Source organism: Phalaenopsis equestris, unplaced genomic scaffold (genome assembly GCF_001263595.1).
Source record: "Phalaenopsis equestris unplaced genomic scaffold, ASM126359v1 Scaffold000697, whole genome shotgun sequence".
NCBI lineage: Eukaryota > Viridiplantae > Streptophyta > Magnoliopsida > Asparagales > Orchidaceae > Phalaenopsis > Phalaenopsis equestris.
In genome coordinates, this window is record NW_018165137.1 from 335,165 (window position 1) to 352,125 (window position 16,961).

General features: G+C 36.0%; 1 protein-coding gene across 4 annotated transcripts in view; it reads right to left on the reverse strand.

Annotated features, from left to right (window-relative positions):
* Window positions 1-16,961, reverse strand: part of LOC110030311 (probable pre-mRNA-splicing factor ATP-dependent RNA helicase DEAH4) — a 156,566-nt gene that overhangs the window by 97,179 nt on the left and 42,426 nt on the right. For all 4 annotated transcript variants that reach the window (XM_020732966.1, XM_020732965.1, XM_020732967.1 and 1 more), the window contains one exon: window positions 11,649-11,740. In XM_020732966.1, the coding sequence (XP_020588625.1) occupies window positions 11,649-11,740 (92 nt within the window). The remainder of the gene's footprint in view (window positions 1-11,648; window positions 11,741-16,961) is intronic.

Here is a 16,961-nt window from a genome sequence, read left to right on the forward strand (position 1 = left end):
TATATATGTATATATATATATATACATACATATACACACACACACACACACACACCAATAAGCCAAGCAAAGAAACATGTCGTCGTTTCGCTCTGCTAGGGTTCTGCCCCAAGGCGAACCCTAGCGTCTCGTGTTGCTTTCGGCTTCGAGATTTACTCGCGTTGTGTCGTCTCACGTCGTCTATTGTGTTTCGCGTCTCATCTGGCTCGTCTGCTGTGCCCGCGTCTCGTCTGGCAGCAGTGTTGCGGTCGTCTTCATGCTTTTGCCTGTATTTCGCCTACGACAGAGCTGCTTGCCACACGCTTGACACATGCGTCCTGCTTTTGCCAGAGTCTGTGACAGAGCCGCTCGACGCCCCTATTCGTGCTACTTCTCACTGTTCTTCCTGCTGCAAGTTGACACTGGCTGCGGTAATGGCCTCAGGGCTTTTTTATGCTGCCGCCCTCGCCGGTGATAACCCCGCCAAACCCTACTATGCTACTGTGGTTTACAAATACAGCTCCCCTTTTCACATCGCAAATAGTGCAGTATTCCCGCGGATTTATCATGATTCAGTTGCAGGAAATGACGACTGCAGTCTCATAAAAAAAGTAGAGAAAAAAATGCAGGCAAAATAGCAATTTTTCTCTGACGCTGAAATTTCAACTCGTGCAGGAAACACGTGCAGGAAAATACAAATTTACACTAGTTGGAAAGTTCTAATTACGTTGCCCTAAGATAGAGATCATCAGGAAGGTTTTTGAAGATTTCAAATTGGTTGAGGATTGGCAGGTGGGTCATTTCGACGGAAGGCATATTATGATACAGCTGAACATAGAAGAAGATTACACGAGGATTTTCTCAAACAAATTCATCACAATTGAGGGCAAACATATGAAATTCCTCAAATGGACCCCTAATTTTGATCTCATTCAATAACCCCTAATTGCACCTATCTGGTTCTCATTACTTGAACTCAAGCTTCATTTATTTGACATCCCTATCTTATAAGCAATTGAAATTATCCTTGGAAAACCTTTCCAGTTAGACTTACCTACAGTTCATTTCTCAAGACCCTCTATTGTAAGGATTTTGATTGAACGAGATATTACACTACCAGATATAGAAGAAGTCTGGTTTGGATGATCTGCTCACAATGGTACAATGGTTATTGGCAAAAAATCATTATGGAACAAAAATCATATTACTGCAAGCACTGTAAGAAGTTTAGACACCTGCAGAAGAAATGTTTCAAATTGCACCCATAGTTGAGAACCAATAGTCAAAAGCAGGAACACACTATTAGTGCATCACATGTGCCTGAACACGCTCCCAGCAAACCTGATGAGAGCCAACCTAAGGAGGGAATCACCACAAGACAGGAGTTGGAGTCTACCCCTGGGATCCCTCCTCCTGACTATACTACAACGAATAATGTTAAAACTGAAAATCAGAATAATCCTGCAGCTCCTATTCAGGAAGCATCAGGTGCAGAGATAATAATTCACACTTCACATACACTGAACCTATCGTAGTCGCAACGACTACCTTTCCTCCTACTGCAGTTCTAACATCAAATCAGATTGAGGATCACATGAGTCAGTCTTCAGATGAAGAATGGCAGTTTTACACTTCTCGACGGAAGAAGAAGGCTAAGGGCACACTCCAACTTCGAAACTTAATGGATGATAGTTTGGTGACTCCTGATTACATTATGACAATAAGAATTTCCATCTCATTGTGGGATCGATACTTAAAACTAGAGGAAGTGGCAATACTAAACTGACTCGTCTCTAGCTACTTCTTTTCTGCATGTTTTAAATTTATTTTACATTTTATTGAGTCTATTTGTATCTTTTTGTAAGAGTATTACTATACTTATATTGTATGGGTATGGTGCCTCTTTTGGGCTCTTTATATACAACCTCTATGTCTCCTTTTTCTATTTCAAATATATATATATATATATATTGAAAGCCTAAAGGCGAATATATTAATAAAATGAAAGGTACAGATAGGTTGGATTAAAGGGACCCAAATTGGCACCCTAACCACCCGACATACAACACACATAGGAAATACATGTACACCTAAAAAGAACAAGATTAAAATATAAACATAGGAATTTAACGCCAAATGTCTGTCAACTCAGTTAGCTTGCGAATGATCCAATTTAGCATTGTCTCTTCCTCTGATTTTAGGACGGGCGCCAGCTAACAAATTGTTAAGTTTGTTGTCATTACCCAAAACAACCACTGTATCATCCATCATGTTTGGTAGTATGTCTCCATTATTCTTCGCCTTCCTAGATGTATAAACCTGTCATTCCTCATCCGAAGATTGACTGATTTGATCAGTGGATTGGTCCAAAAATTGTCGCACAAGTGTAGGCTGATGAACATCATGACCCTTATGTGTCTGACTAACAGTAACAGCTTGCTCGATCTGATGAGGCGATAGAAAAGCAGTAGAAATATTGTCACCCGTTACATCAATGATAGGTTCTAGGGCAGGTGAGTTCTAGGGATGAAATGTCTCCCCTGCCCCCACGAAAAGAGATTCCCTAGGCGGGGAACCTACATCATGAGCATTGTGTGGAGGCTGAATGGTTGACATATTACCAGCGATGATAGTGGCATCTTTAGGAATATCCTTCTGATGATCAATAGCGTCAATAACTTGTAGAAGATCATGAAGAGAGGGAATCACTGTTTTTGGCTGAGCATTTTGCTTCTTTGGTCTTAAATAGGGGTGTAGATAGTGACATTGAGAACAAGGGTGGCCGAACATACGACAATTCGAGCAATACGAGGGGAAAGGCTCAATCACAACCCTTTATCAATATCCATGGTATTGTGTGTCTAACCAAATTTCCTCGTAAGTGATTAAAGTGATGTCTCTTTCAATAAGTACCCTAGCCTCAGAGGGACGGGAAAGATTAAAAGTATGAATGTCCGCTTTGAGTGGCTTTATCATAGACTGAGGCAATAGAGTACAACACCTCTTGAAAAAAAATGATGAAATTTCAGACCAAAGAGGCGAATTCAAACCGGAATGATTGGTGGTTCCGCCTGTGGGCCAAAATCCACCGACCATTTCAAAATCTTTATTGTTTAGTTATCAATTCAGGTTAATCTTCTAGTAAATAAGTGTGTGTAATCCTCTTCATTATTAAGTTGAATAAGGATGTGTCTTCCATCTAGAAGTCCAATTTTTCACTCCCCAACAAAGTGCATAAGCTCAAATTCCTTACGTATAAGCTCCATCTTGGTATGACCATAAAAAAATTTCTCTACCAAATTCGGACGACAGGAGAAAGCAAGCTGATTACATTCAACTTCCGTGAAAAAGATGGCTGACTTCTCAATCTTTATATATATATATATATATATAGATATATATATATATATATGTAGTTCCACCTGGTGAAGATACTACCAGATAGGAGGTGTCTATTGCCCCTATGGACCCCCCAATGGCCCTGTTAGTACTGTTACTGCGAGTGATGTGATGTTGGCGCCTTCAAACCCCATATAAAATAATACTGATGGAATATTACCCACAAAGGATAGTGTTCAGACTGATAATCAGGAGAACCCGCAGCTCCTTATCTTCAGGAAGTATCCGGTGTAGAGGTAACTTATACTTCACATATACTATAACCTATTGCGGTACTACGGTTGGTAATTCTTCTGTTTCAGCTCTACCACCTCATCAGATTGATTCTTCGGATGAGAAATGATAGGTTTACACTTCCAGGAGGAAGAAGAGGAGGAAGAAGAAGAATGGAGATCTACTTGAGAGGAAGAGGATAATGACTGATATTTTCTTACTTCGGGTAATAATACGTACATTACCAAATCTGTCAGTTTGATCCCTTTCGAGAACTAGAGCCAGAAGCAGGACTAGATTGGGATGACCCTCGTTTTTTCAACGCCCTGGTGGTTTTGGGCTTTATTTATTTTTATATAAAACCATTTTTAACTTTTTTGTGTGTTGTACCGTGTGGGTTGGGTGCATATGTTTAGGACCAACCATACAACCTATATGTATCTTTTCTCTTTAATATATTAGTCCTTTGGATCTTTTCATATATATATATATATATATATATATCTGTGTGTGTGTGTGTGTGTGTGTGTTTAGTATAATGTTAATAGAAAATTTTGTAAATTAAGATTTTTGGTGAGAATTTCAAATTTGAGAGGAATATAGTGAGGCGAGGATTGACTCGAGCAAACCTCAGTAAGAAATGTTTGGGTTTATATTATAATTTAATTACTCAGTTTTAATAGCAAAATAAAATTAACTAAGATTTCAAAAAGTAAAATGATGAAAATTAATACTTGAATAATATAAAGTTAAAAATTAATTAAAATAATAAATAAATTCAAATTTTAGTAATATTAATATCATGTTTATTTTAGGTTTTCAATTTTAGAATAGTTAACATCAATACAAATCAAAAAACAAATTAATCGATGTCGATGTTAGTACTCTTATATTAAAACTATAATAATATTATTTTTCTTCAACTATTATGCATTAGTAATTAATGATACTTGTACAAATTTTATTTTGACAAATATTTCTTTTTTTATTGGTCATATTGTTATGACTATTATATGTTTGTAGCTACTTGTTATGTAGTGGTTAAATTGAATGCAATGATATGTCTATATTGACTACTTGTATATTCATAATTGACTATGATAAAGTTACCCATTTATGATACGAGCGGAAAAACATTAAAGTACTCTTGAACGTAAATGAAAAAAAATATCGATATTCAAGCATCTAAATTGATATAACTTTTAGACAATGCTTTTGTGACGCTTATATAGATATAATAAGAATCACTGAATAGCATCATAATCTACAAAAAATAAATATTTATATTGATTTATTAAAATCTTAATTGGCATACCTATTGCTTTATTTCATTTATATTACTATTGTTTAAGAGTGTAACAATTCACTAACTTTTGTTAGCTAACAATTATTTTAAACTAATTTTTCAAATGTAATTAATTTATTAAAAAATGAGCAATAGAAGAGCTAATGTTTATAGAAAATGCGAACAACCCGTCATGAGGTATATTTAATTATACTATTTTAATTTTATTTGATTAGTGACTCTTTCATTTGTTAGTAGTTAATTATAGAAAATAAATATGAAAAAATTAATTCACATTGTCCGACCATGTTAATTCCAATTGTGGAATCGGATCGTCACAGAAGTAGTGTCAGAGATGAGATTTAGGATTAATTAATATAATCTCAATGATAATTATAAGAAAATTTTAATAATGATTAAAATTAAATTATAAGTAAATTTAACTCAAATTAATAATCTTATCCATTCAGGCATAAAGATGCACCTGAAATTACAGAAGACGGGAGTTTGATAGAAAATGATGAAGTACAGTCTATTATAAATGTGAACGCAAATGTCTTGACCCACATAATGGCAGCAAGGACTCGGTTGATTCAGGAATTTAAATGGCAGCATATCAAAGTGATACAATCGGTGTGGATAGGTACTTTAAGAGATTTCAAGATTTAAATCTACTATTATTTAAGGGAAGCAAAGATTCGATTGAAGCAGAGAATTGACTTATGTGAATTAAAAATATATTAGATAGTATGGCATGTTCGAATGAAAGAAGAATGTCATTAGCTACAGCTAGGGAATATAACCAATAAGATGGTCAGTTGGGAGGAGTTTGTGGAGCTATTCAGAGAATGGTTTGTACCCTGTCCGCTTGAAGTTAAATGAAGGACAGGTTCATCAACTTAGTGCATTGAGATAAGACAATCATCGAGTACGAAGCATAATTCACTTCACTGTCAAGATATCACTACTGCAGAAGAAAAACACTATAGATTCTTTTGGGATTAGATGATTCGATCAGACAGCCATTTGTACCTTTAGAGATTGATGAAGACGAGATATAGGTGGAACGAGCTACAAAAGTAGAGATTGACTATAAGCTTACTGAGAAGCATAAGGAGAAGCAAAAGAGAAAGAGTATTGATGACGGAGAACATGTGGATCAATTAAAGAGATCAAATGAAAAAAAAAAATCCAAATAGAATTCGGATGGATTTGACAGATGTAGGACTCAGAGTACAATAGTCACTTGTGTCAAATGCAGGAGACAACATCAGGGTGAATACTTGGTGGGCTCTAACACTTGATACTGGTGTCGTCAGTATAATCATACTGTAAGATATTGTCCATCACTTAGGGTCTGTTTGGGACAGCTGCAGCTTATTGAATAATCTGCTGATAAGCTGATTAAAAATAATCTGCTGATAAGTTAGGTGTGACGGCTATTACAAATTTTTTTTTTTTTGGAAAAGCGAAACCACAGAAAGAAACTTGTCACCGCACTTAGATACACCTAGATAGGTGTGGTGTGAAACCTTGTTTTCAGTGTTTTGAAAACACATAAGCTGTCAAAATGCAATTTACCCAAACAAGTTTGGTACGTTTTCAAATTGCTACTGCACCAAATAAGCTGCCTCAAACGGGCCCTTAGCAAGAAAAGCACTGAAAATCAGAATTGAAGTGGTGCTCTTTCACAAGACTGCAGGTGGGCAGAAAAGGCTAGTCTATAGCATCAACAAGGTCAACCAAAACAAATTGTTTGACCTCCAATTTATTATCTTACTGATAGTGAGCCTGAAAAACCTATTGTTGTTGATGTTGATAGGGTTTGATGAGTTTGGCATTTTCTTATATATAAGGGTATTTTTCTAGTATAATTTCTTGCTTCGATAACTATGTTGTTATCCGAAATATAGTTAAGTCGCAATGTATCGAGCCTTTACCTTACAGCGATTATTTTTAATCCTAATAATTGCCTCATAATTTTCATCATGAGATTTATGGAAAGCTAATGTTGACTTGCTTAATGAGAAATCATTTGAGGTCTACTAATAAATTTCTAGGATGAATTTTTTTTAAGTGGGGAAGATTACAATGCTTTGTTTCAAATACCGAGAGAGCTAAAAAGGGGAGAGGAAGTCAAGAGTCGGGCAACTAAAGAAGGGGAGAAGAAGCGAGGAGTCGGAAGCTGAAAGGGGCGATGAGCGAGTGGGTTGGGAATTCAAGTAGGTGAGCTCGCCCTATAGGGATTGAGAGAATTTGTAGCAGAAGCCGACCCTAACGACTTACCTGGAGATTCGAACGGTGGGCGCAGGAGGCAACGAGTGTAAGCTATGTCTTTCACCCAGGCTGCGTCGATGAATGACGGCGTTTCTGGCAAGCAGAGGAGGAGGCGGAGTCGGTCTCATGCAGAGGAGTCGGTGTCAGTGTCGTGTGGTCGATCAAAGCAAGTTGAGAGGAAGGAGCCCTCACGCATAAGAAGGAGGCATCATCACTTGCAGAGGGGAAGAAGAAGATTTTCATGTGCTTTAGGAGGCATCATCACGTGCAGAGGGGAAGAAGAAGATTTTCATGTGCTTTAGGACTCGACCGGGATATTAAAGGTAAAATTTATTAAATTTATTGATTTAATAAGAGAATTATACATATATTTATGTATGTATTGTAATGTTATTAGAAAATTTTATTAAATTAGGATTTTTTGTTAGAATTTCAGATTGGAGGGGAATAGGAGCAGTCTGCGTGCTAAAAGACGATTGACCGGAGTAAATTTCAGTAAAAAAAGTCTAGATTTATATTATAATTCAATTAATGAAAATTAATAACAAAATAAAGTTAACTAGGATTTCATAAAATGAAATAATGGAAACCGATACTTAAATAATGTAAAGTTAATTATTTAATTAAAATAATAAATAAATTAAATTTTAGTAATATGAATATCATGTTTATTTTAGGCTTTTAATTTTAGAAGAGTCCATGTCAAGGAAAAATAGATAACAAATTAATCGACATCGATGTGAGTACTCGTATTTTTAATCTATGGTAACATTTTATTTTTCTCAACTATTTCGTATTAGTTGATGATATTTGTATAAACTTTATTTTGATTGATATATTCTTTTCTTTATTAGTTAGATTTTTATGAACGTTATATGTTTGTAGCTACATACTATCACGCATTGGTTAATGTTATATACACATATACATATAGTATATTCAATTGAATGTAGTGAGCACATGAAATGTATATATATATGACATTATGAAGCCACCCCTTTATTGTACTAGCAAAATAACTCTAAGATACCCGAGCACATAAATTAAAAAGGATATTAGTATTGAAGTTTAATTAGTACAATTTTTAGATAATGTTCATGTGATGGTCGTATAGATACAGAATGATATGGATATGTTATTAATATAGTAAGATTCATTGAATAACATCATATTCTTAAAATATCAAATATTTATATTGATTTATTAAAAGTTTAACCGGCATGCATATTATTTTTTTCTCTTGTATTAATATAGTTTAAGAATGTTAATATTCACTAGCTTTATTTTGTTCACTTTTATTTAAAACTAACTTTTCAATTATAAGTAATTTATTTAAAGATGAACAATAAAAAAGATACTTTTATAGAAGATGCGGAGAACATCTAATGAGATAAATTTAATTTTATTGCTTTAAATTAATTCAATTAGTGACTTTCAATTGTTAATAGTTAGTTATAGAGAAAACAAATATGAAAATCTTAATTCTCAATGTCCGACCATCTGTACCTATCTTAGCTAATTCCAAGCACCGAGTCAAGCTATGAGAAGAGGAGCATATAGTGTCGAGGTATCTTAGAGAACTGAAGCCAACTATCAGTACTGTTGTACAACTATAACCATATTGGTGCATATTTGATGTACATATACTAGCTTCAAATGTAGAGAGAAGTTCAATACAAATTTTACCCTTGGATCAAGTAGCATGTGTAAGCCAAATGGAGCATCCAAGCCAACTCCACTTGAGAAAAAAGCAGTTCATATTCGAGAAAAAGCGGAGAGCACTAACACTCCAAAATTCGTTCTAGCCAAGATTTGTTTTAAGTAGTGCCACAAATTTAGGTATATTGTATTGATAGCCAAAACAAGAGTATGATTTCATTTACTGGGCAGACAAAGGTGATGAGAAGGTGATAATGCAGATGAGTACTAGCTTTTGGCTAACGAGAGAAAAATGTTAGGTAATCAGATGGGTCCATCAAACTGAGCCAATGAGAGAGACAAAGTGACTCCGCGATAATATTTTCGTACTCATTGTATTGTGTAGGAAAATGTGTGTCGGCTCATTACAGATTAAGGCATTTTTGAAAATGTGGTATCTACACAAGTGATTGAAAATTGAATATGGCCACACAGAAGTGCACCAAATCACAATTGACAAGAGATGTCTCTTGGAGATTTCTATTGATGATAAGTTTTAGAAGAATTTGTGGTGCGATGTAGTACCTATATATGTAGATCACATTTTCTTAGGTCGTCCTTAGCAGTATTATCGTTGCAAATATGACTTGGAATGTCTTTACAGTGACCAGAAGATCGCAGCAGCCATGAAACACACGATCAAAGGGATCCCAAAGACTGTCATTCGAATTTCTATTTCAGCCTGAATATTCTTCCTTTCTAATTTATTTGTTATTCATTCATTTCCTCTTTCTTTATTTTCTATTTTTCTTACTTCTAAATAGATATATGTCATTTTACTCTGGTTGGGAGGATTTTTGGCTATTGTTATGCTATTTAGAGATGATTTTTTTTTTCCGGGTTATTTTGATTGGAGTGTTGTGTCCATAGATTTCTTTCAAGCATAACCTCATAGAATTGAGGTGGTGATCTCTTCCAAACGTTCGGAGGCCTCCTTCGTCATCCAACTTGCAAAACACTGTTGTTTGCAGTAGGAAACCCATTATTTTCCATTCTGAATGGTTGTCTAGCGCCTGCACCACGCCAATTTGTTGTTTGGCTGATGCTATCAGTCCATACTATCGAACTCACCCAACATGTTGTATTATTGCATATTTCACTTCATACAGCTTTCCCAACTTCTCTACTTCTTTACAACCAGAAATTGCCCTTTTTTGCTTCTAATTCACTGGCCCATCGTCATTCACAACATTTTTCAGTTGCCCTCAACCTTCCCACTCACGTAATAGAGTTAGCAAATCTTCACTTGTTCAATCTAATCTTTTTGGAAAAGTCAGTTCCCAACCTACAAAATCCCTATTCCTTAAAATTGATTATGTCATCACTTAAAAAGCAGGCTCTAACCCAATTATTGAGCATCATATTTTAGTTCGTTAGAAGAATTAGCATCATCTAACCACAAATAGTCAACTCATACAAATTTTGAGACTCTAGCCATATAATTGCAGTGACGTTTTTTGAATTTTAAATCAATGGAATAGAGTTCAACTAAGCCCGAAGAAGTTGAGATAGCACATCCCGTGGTTAAGCCAAATCAGCCCACTAAACTTACTATAAGAGCAGAGGCAAAAGCTAGCAAAAAGTCATAATCATGAGCCTGGACCAAAGCCCAAATGGATATATTTAAATATAATTTTGTTTCATTTAAAATGCCTTGAAAATCATGTATGGATAGCCCTCCCTCTCTCCCTCCCTCCAATTTTCCCTCCAAAATGAGATATCTTAAGGGCCATGTCTGGGATTATAAATAAGAGTTGAAATACAATGAAATGATTACTGTTGAATGAAATATTTTGGTCGATAAAAAATCTCTTCATTTTTCTTGGAGCTTGATGGCTATAGGCAATTCTACTTTTTGGTATGATTTAATAATTATCCTTGTTCGCTGTCTTTATTAGCAACTCACATAAAAACTGCTCTAAACCTCCATCCCATCTCTCTGCACATTCTTAATATCATCTAAGGTCAGCCATGAATCATCCAGGGCCTCAAACACACTCCAAACACCTACATATAGCTCTTGCTCAACTAGGGAACACTAGAACATGGTCTTATTCTCTACATCTTGACATCCCTGTAAACTCCACCAAACTCTAAAATCTACTTTAAATCATAAATTAAAGTCCTAAACTAATCCTCCATCATCATTTTCAAAAATTTAATACATGTAAAATCCATTCTGTAAAGTGAGCTTCCAAATCAACAAAAACTAGCTCAATCTAGCACTAGGATTGGTATTCCTTTCACTTAACCCCTCTAAACCCCTCACATTTCCAGATCACATCTTCAGTCACAAATTTAATTACTTGTAGCCATTTTCATTCATTAATCTCACCGAAAGACTACCTACCATTAACAGTAGAACTACAATTTAATCAATATTTCCCAAAACATAAAATATTTTACAACAAATCTGGCCACGCCAATGCAAATGCATCAAATATGTTGCCCTTTCATGCGCTACAGTACATCAAAAAAATAATATCTTGACAAAATAATAACTTCACCGAAGCCCACTAAAAACAACTCGGCAAGAAATAACAAAACTTTGGCATGCCCCATTATCACTACAGCAAATGCAACCATGAATTGCTACACAATATAAACAGCATTTACCAATCCCAAAATTTGGGGTCAAATTGGCTCCTAAACCATTACTGATTTATCCATATCATAGGACCAAGTAATTTCACTACCAAACAAGCAACGCCAACTTTTATAATTCATTGAACAAAGGTAACATTCAAAAAGAATAATCTGAAAACAGTCATCTGCTATCAGAGGAAAAATTCCTTACACAACACCATCTACAGTCAAAGAAGTTTCAGCTATATTTGTGGCGACAATAATCCGCCTACAATTTGGATGCGCTGGACTGAACACACGAACCTATTTTGAAATAATAAACAGTCGGTCAGAACCATTGATAAAATAGTAGTGGTTACGGGAGATACAAAATAAAAAAAGAAGCATAATCATGAAGTTAATGACTGATTTTTTTTATTCAAGCCATCATTATGAATCTAAGTAATGATGCAATGTCCAATCAAAAAAATATACAAAACAGCTTTAAGCACTCAAAAGGAAAACTGAAAAAACTAAACAACCAAGAGAATGTCACTTGTATGGGAAATTTAAAAATAAAAGAAACAATGTCAAATTCAGCAAAGAGCCCCTCAATTCCATCGCATTGAAACTAAACCAGCCCTTAAACCATTGAGAATAAACAAAAGAAAAATAAATGTAGGATATACTGTCAAATGAAATAGACGTAATATCAAATGAGCAATAGAATAATGAATCCAGATACAAATCAATATGCTCAATACATATGATTCATCATAAGCTGACATACATTCCATTCAGATCAATAACTGCAATACTTATTAATTTAACGTATCAACAAAATATCAGAATATAAAAGAGAAAACATAGCCAATTCCTAATTGCGTTGCACAATAATAATTATAAAGTTTTAAACAACAAGGTGAACAAGTTGACTACATTTTCACCCACTATTAAATGTACTTTAATTTCTGGCATGATGTGCTATTTATTTCAACTCTAGTTTCTTTTGATCTTTTACACAATTCTAACGTACTTTATAGTTCTACATCATCAGCAAGTTACTTCAGTTTTCCATATTTTCTAGATGAAGTCATTACAGCTGGAAACTAAAACATGAAAAAAAAAACTTGCGAATAAATTAATAAGAGCAAGCTTGAAACAAAAAAGTATGATCAAACAAGAAAACAATAAACTAAGGTTCCCCAATCTTCAGCATTAAAGCTATTTACTCAGTAATTTTAAAAAATAAACACTTAGTTTCTTAATGCGAATGAATGCAGGTTTATTCATGGACATACAACAATTTTATTGAAAAATCATCATCATTATCATTGTTATCATCATTAGTGAAACCGTTCTAGGACTCCCAGAAAGTATTTGGGAAGTGAACTTCGCGGGGAGGCGGTTGTGGAATAGTGATGGAATGAAATACGGGTGTTTGACAAAGTTTGGGCAGAGGGATAAATATAGCTCGGCATCTATCCCAGCTGAAAACAATCGCCGAACGAGAAAAGAGTGAGGCACGAATGTCAAGGAGATTCATCATATGTTATTATACAAGTGACTAACACACCACTTGCAAAAGGATAAGGATAAAACACTCAATTATCGTAGAAAATCAGAGATTGCAATCTCTAAAACTCACAAACAAAACAAAAGTCTAAAAAAAAGTAAGAAATAACAATATAAAAAGCCCCTGAAAAAAAGGAACCCTAATTAGCCATCAAAATTAATGTCAATAAAATAGAAAGAACTTCAAATCTGGCCGTAAAAATTTAGAGCAAGAAGCCCACTTTAGTCTTTATTGAGATGCGATTATGCAAGGTTTCCTGTGGACGTGGGAGATTGTTGTTAATCACTCGCTACTCGATCCCGTGATCACGGGAAAACACCAAAGTGGCTTCTACATTCAGTTTGAAAGCAATCCCTCATCCCGCATCATTCTCCTCGAGTAGGAAAGACTTTGCCTACTTCATATGAAGATTCTAGAATCAATCTATCATCATCAAAACAAAATCGTCTTATTGTATCTGAGATTTTCCACTAAAAAATTTATATTTCCATCCATTTCAAGCAAATCCAAAACGCATCTCCTTCCAAAGTCTATCCTGATATAATAATTATGCATCTTTGTTTGGCAAAACCAGAGTTGAATATACATATAGACGAGTATTCTCACAAGCTAAGTCTCAAGCGATTAAATAATATAACATGTTTCTTCTACTTCTCATACTCGACTGGGCGCATCCAGTAAATAAGTTTGTCTAGAAGAACTGACTATTAAATGAAATCTATCATAAACTAGGTCACACTCAAGGTAGCCACCCAAGAGATAAATTGTAAGTTAAGATGTCCGTGAAGGGTGTGCATTTTACATTAAAGTAAAAACAAAAGGTACAAAAGAGACTTATAAAAGCTACACAAAAGAAGCTATGTAGTTGGCATCTTCCTCAACCACATTAAGAAAATCGGAGCCACAAGTGTAGGTATCCCAAATAAAAGACTTATCCAAAGCCAGTTTAGCAAAAAAATAGGCTGCTTTGTTAAATCATCTATAAACAAAAAAAAAAATAGCACTTCTTTAAATTCAAACAAAAAAGCTAGATCTTGTTCATTACCAAACTGCATTTGATGGTTCTCCTCCAGTTCCTTCTAGAGGTATTGCATAATAGTGTGGTCATCCCCCTCGATAATGATACCCTTGGTTTTATTACCAAATTGCATTTGTTAGTCAGGATATCAAACGACTCCCTCACATGGGTTGCCTCTTTTCTGGTATTGACTTAACGAACTCACAATTTTCTAGAATTACAAATCCAGCTTAAGGATCTCTTATGGGCTTAGCTTGAACGGTGAAAGTTGAGACTCCTCTCTTATGTCATCATCCTCTCATGTCATTGTTCAATTCTTCAGCTACTCCCTGCTCAGAAAAAGTGATCGCATTTATGTTTGGGCAATCAGATGCAATGTACCCAAAACTATGACATTTAAAAAACTTTCTAGCTAAGATAGATTTGGGGGTGTTGATAGCTTCCACCCTTTTATCACTTCGGATTGCTTTCTCCTTAGGTAGGGTTGGCTTGGATGTTCTCCTTGGTGTACTCTTAATACCTGATCTGATAGTTAAAATTAATATTATTATGTTGTCTCTCTACCTTCAAAGCTTGGGTCTACACATCTTGCAATGTTCAAAAGGCTGCAACTTTAAAGCAATGTCAAAAGGCGGTCTCAATCCTCCCAAATATTTGGTCAGGCTCCACTAGCCCACACTTCATTATAGATTACTCAAACTCGAAGGTATACTCCACTACCCAGAGATATTGTTTTTGTAAGTGACGAAGCCTCAAGTACATATCATGTTTGTAATGTACCTACAGGTATTTGTGTTGCTTCTCTTGTTTCATATTGAACCAAGCAATAATTTAACTCTTCTCTTTCCGCTGCCGAAACTACTTCAAATTCTCTTACCATGAAAAAGCATTCTTTCTTAGCTTCATAATGGCTAACTTGTCCATTTTGTCAGGTGGAATATCCTTATTCAAAATTTTGTTTCACTATTTGGAACCACTCTATAAACTCGTTCGAACCCATACAATCGTCAAAATCTGGTAAGTCAATCTTTACTCCAACAACATGGCTTCTCCTCTAATACTAAATGTCGAATTGACAAGACATCGGCATTTCTTCATTGGAAACTTAACAATGAAAGGAATTCATTACGCTCTTGATCTGACGGGACACAATTATGATTACGAGTGACCCCAACAGATTGTCTCCTGTCAAAGGCAACAAACCTATGTTGCATTTTAAGGATTTCCTATTGCATATTCTGTATAGTAAACTCATAAACACCTCTTTGCAGATCTCTCCTAAGCACGGATGATATTGGAGTTAACCTAAACCACCATAGGAAAATAAATATTACTACTAAAAGCATATAGGCGATTGCAACTGACACGCTTAAAAGAAAAAAGACAACAATAAGACACTAAAAAATCTTGAATAGCAACAGTCACAACACAAACACTTACCTAGGGTGAATCTCGGGAGGTGGTGGAAGCTGATAGGGGCTTCGAAAAGCGGTAGCAAGTGGGTGGGAGGATTGGCCAGCTTAGAAACAATGGCTAGGAGCGGTTCTGGGTGATGGGGACAATAGCTAGGTTGTGGAGAGGTGGTTTTGGCTGCTAGAATGGCAGCAAGGCGGCGCTGGGAATAGTATTGGGCGGCTGCAACAACAATGGTTGTGTCGAGGAAGTGCTAGAACAGCAACGAGGCTACAGGGATGTGATTCAGGTAGTTGGAACAGCAATTGACAGCAAGGCTAGGGGCTTACGGAACTTCGGCAGTGTGGCAGAAGGATGGGAGAAGTTGGAGGGAAGGTTGCATGCAGCTGGGACAACAATGGACAGTATGGTGAGGGGCTTACAAGGCTGTAACAGCAAAGTAGAAGGTTGGGAGAAGGTGGAGGGAAGGTTGCAGGAGGTTGGGAAAGCAGCAGAGGTGTCGAAGGGCAGCTAACAGTGAGCAAGCTACAGTTGAGAGAGCGGGAACTATAGAATGACAAACAAGAGGTGGTTCTCTGGGCAGCTGCAAAGAGAAGGAAAGTGTGGTAATAAAGTAGGAGGTGTGAGGAGGATTTCGATAAAAGATAAAACCACCTCGAGAGCAAGATACATTCAAAACACAACTCGCTCTTGGAAACAACCTTAGAAAGCTAGAGGCGGACGACTGTCCTAGCAAAAAACATGAAATATAACTGACCTAAAACACAAAATTAATATATTTATAAACTTAGGGCAAATAGGAGTGGACTCTATTCCAATTATAAGGGATATCCACCTAAAGGAAGTCTATATCAGCCCTCCTAGACTAATCCAAGCCGCGATCTCCATGATATTATAGCTCAAATCAGGCCACTATAACAGAACATGGAAGGGGGTATGGGTCCCGCCGTAATCTCCCGAGGTTGGGGGAGATTCGATCTCATCTATCGAAACTTATGTCTCCTCAGTAGTTAGATCGGCCCAGTTGAAGGTAGCGAAAATGTTGCAAGCTCCAGGTAAATCAATCATGTAGGCATTATCATTCCAAAACACATCCTAATAGAACGAATATCCATTCATATTTGGCACAACTTGAGCTGGAGCTACATAATAACGTAAATTCTCACGAGCTAAACCCTGAGTAAGTGGATATATAATCTGCTTCTCCCACTCATACTCGGTGGATGTGTCTGCCAAACATGTCTACTAGGAGGAATTAATTTTGGGACAAAATCTAAGGCAGGCTAGGCCATATTGAAATGTAACTACTAAGAAGATGTCTCTTCTTCTTCACTGAAAGGACCTGGACCCCACTGCAGGATGTTCCTTCCTACAAAGCTCCTAAAATGATGTCAAACGTTGCGGTTCATCCATCCTGCCTGATCAGTTGTAGTGGGTTTATGGACATTCAAACGTGGCACAAAAGAGTTTCAACTCGAACATACTTGACCTCCCTCAACAAGGCTAACTCATGAGGTAGCAAATACATCAGAAAAGTC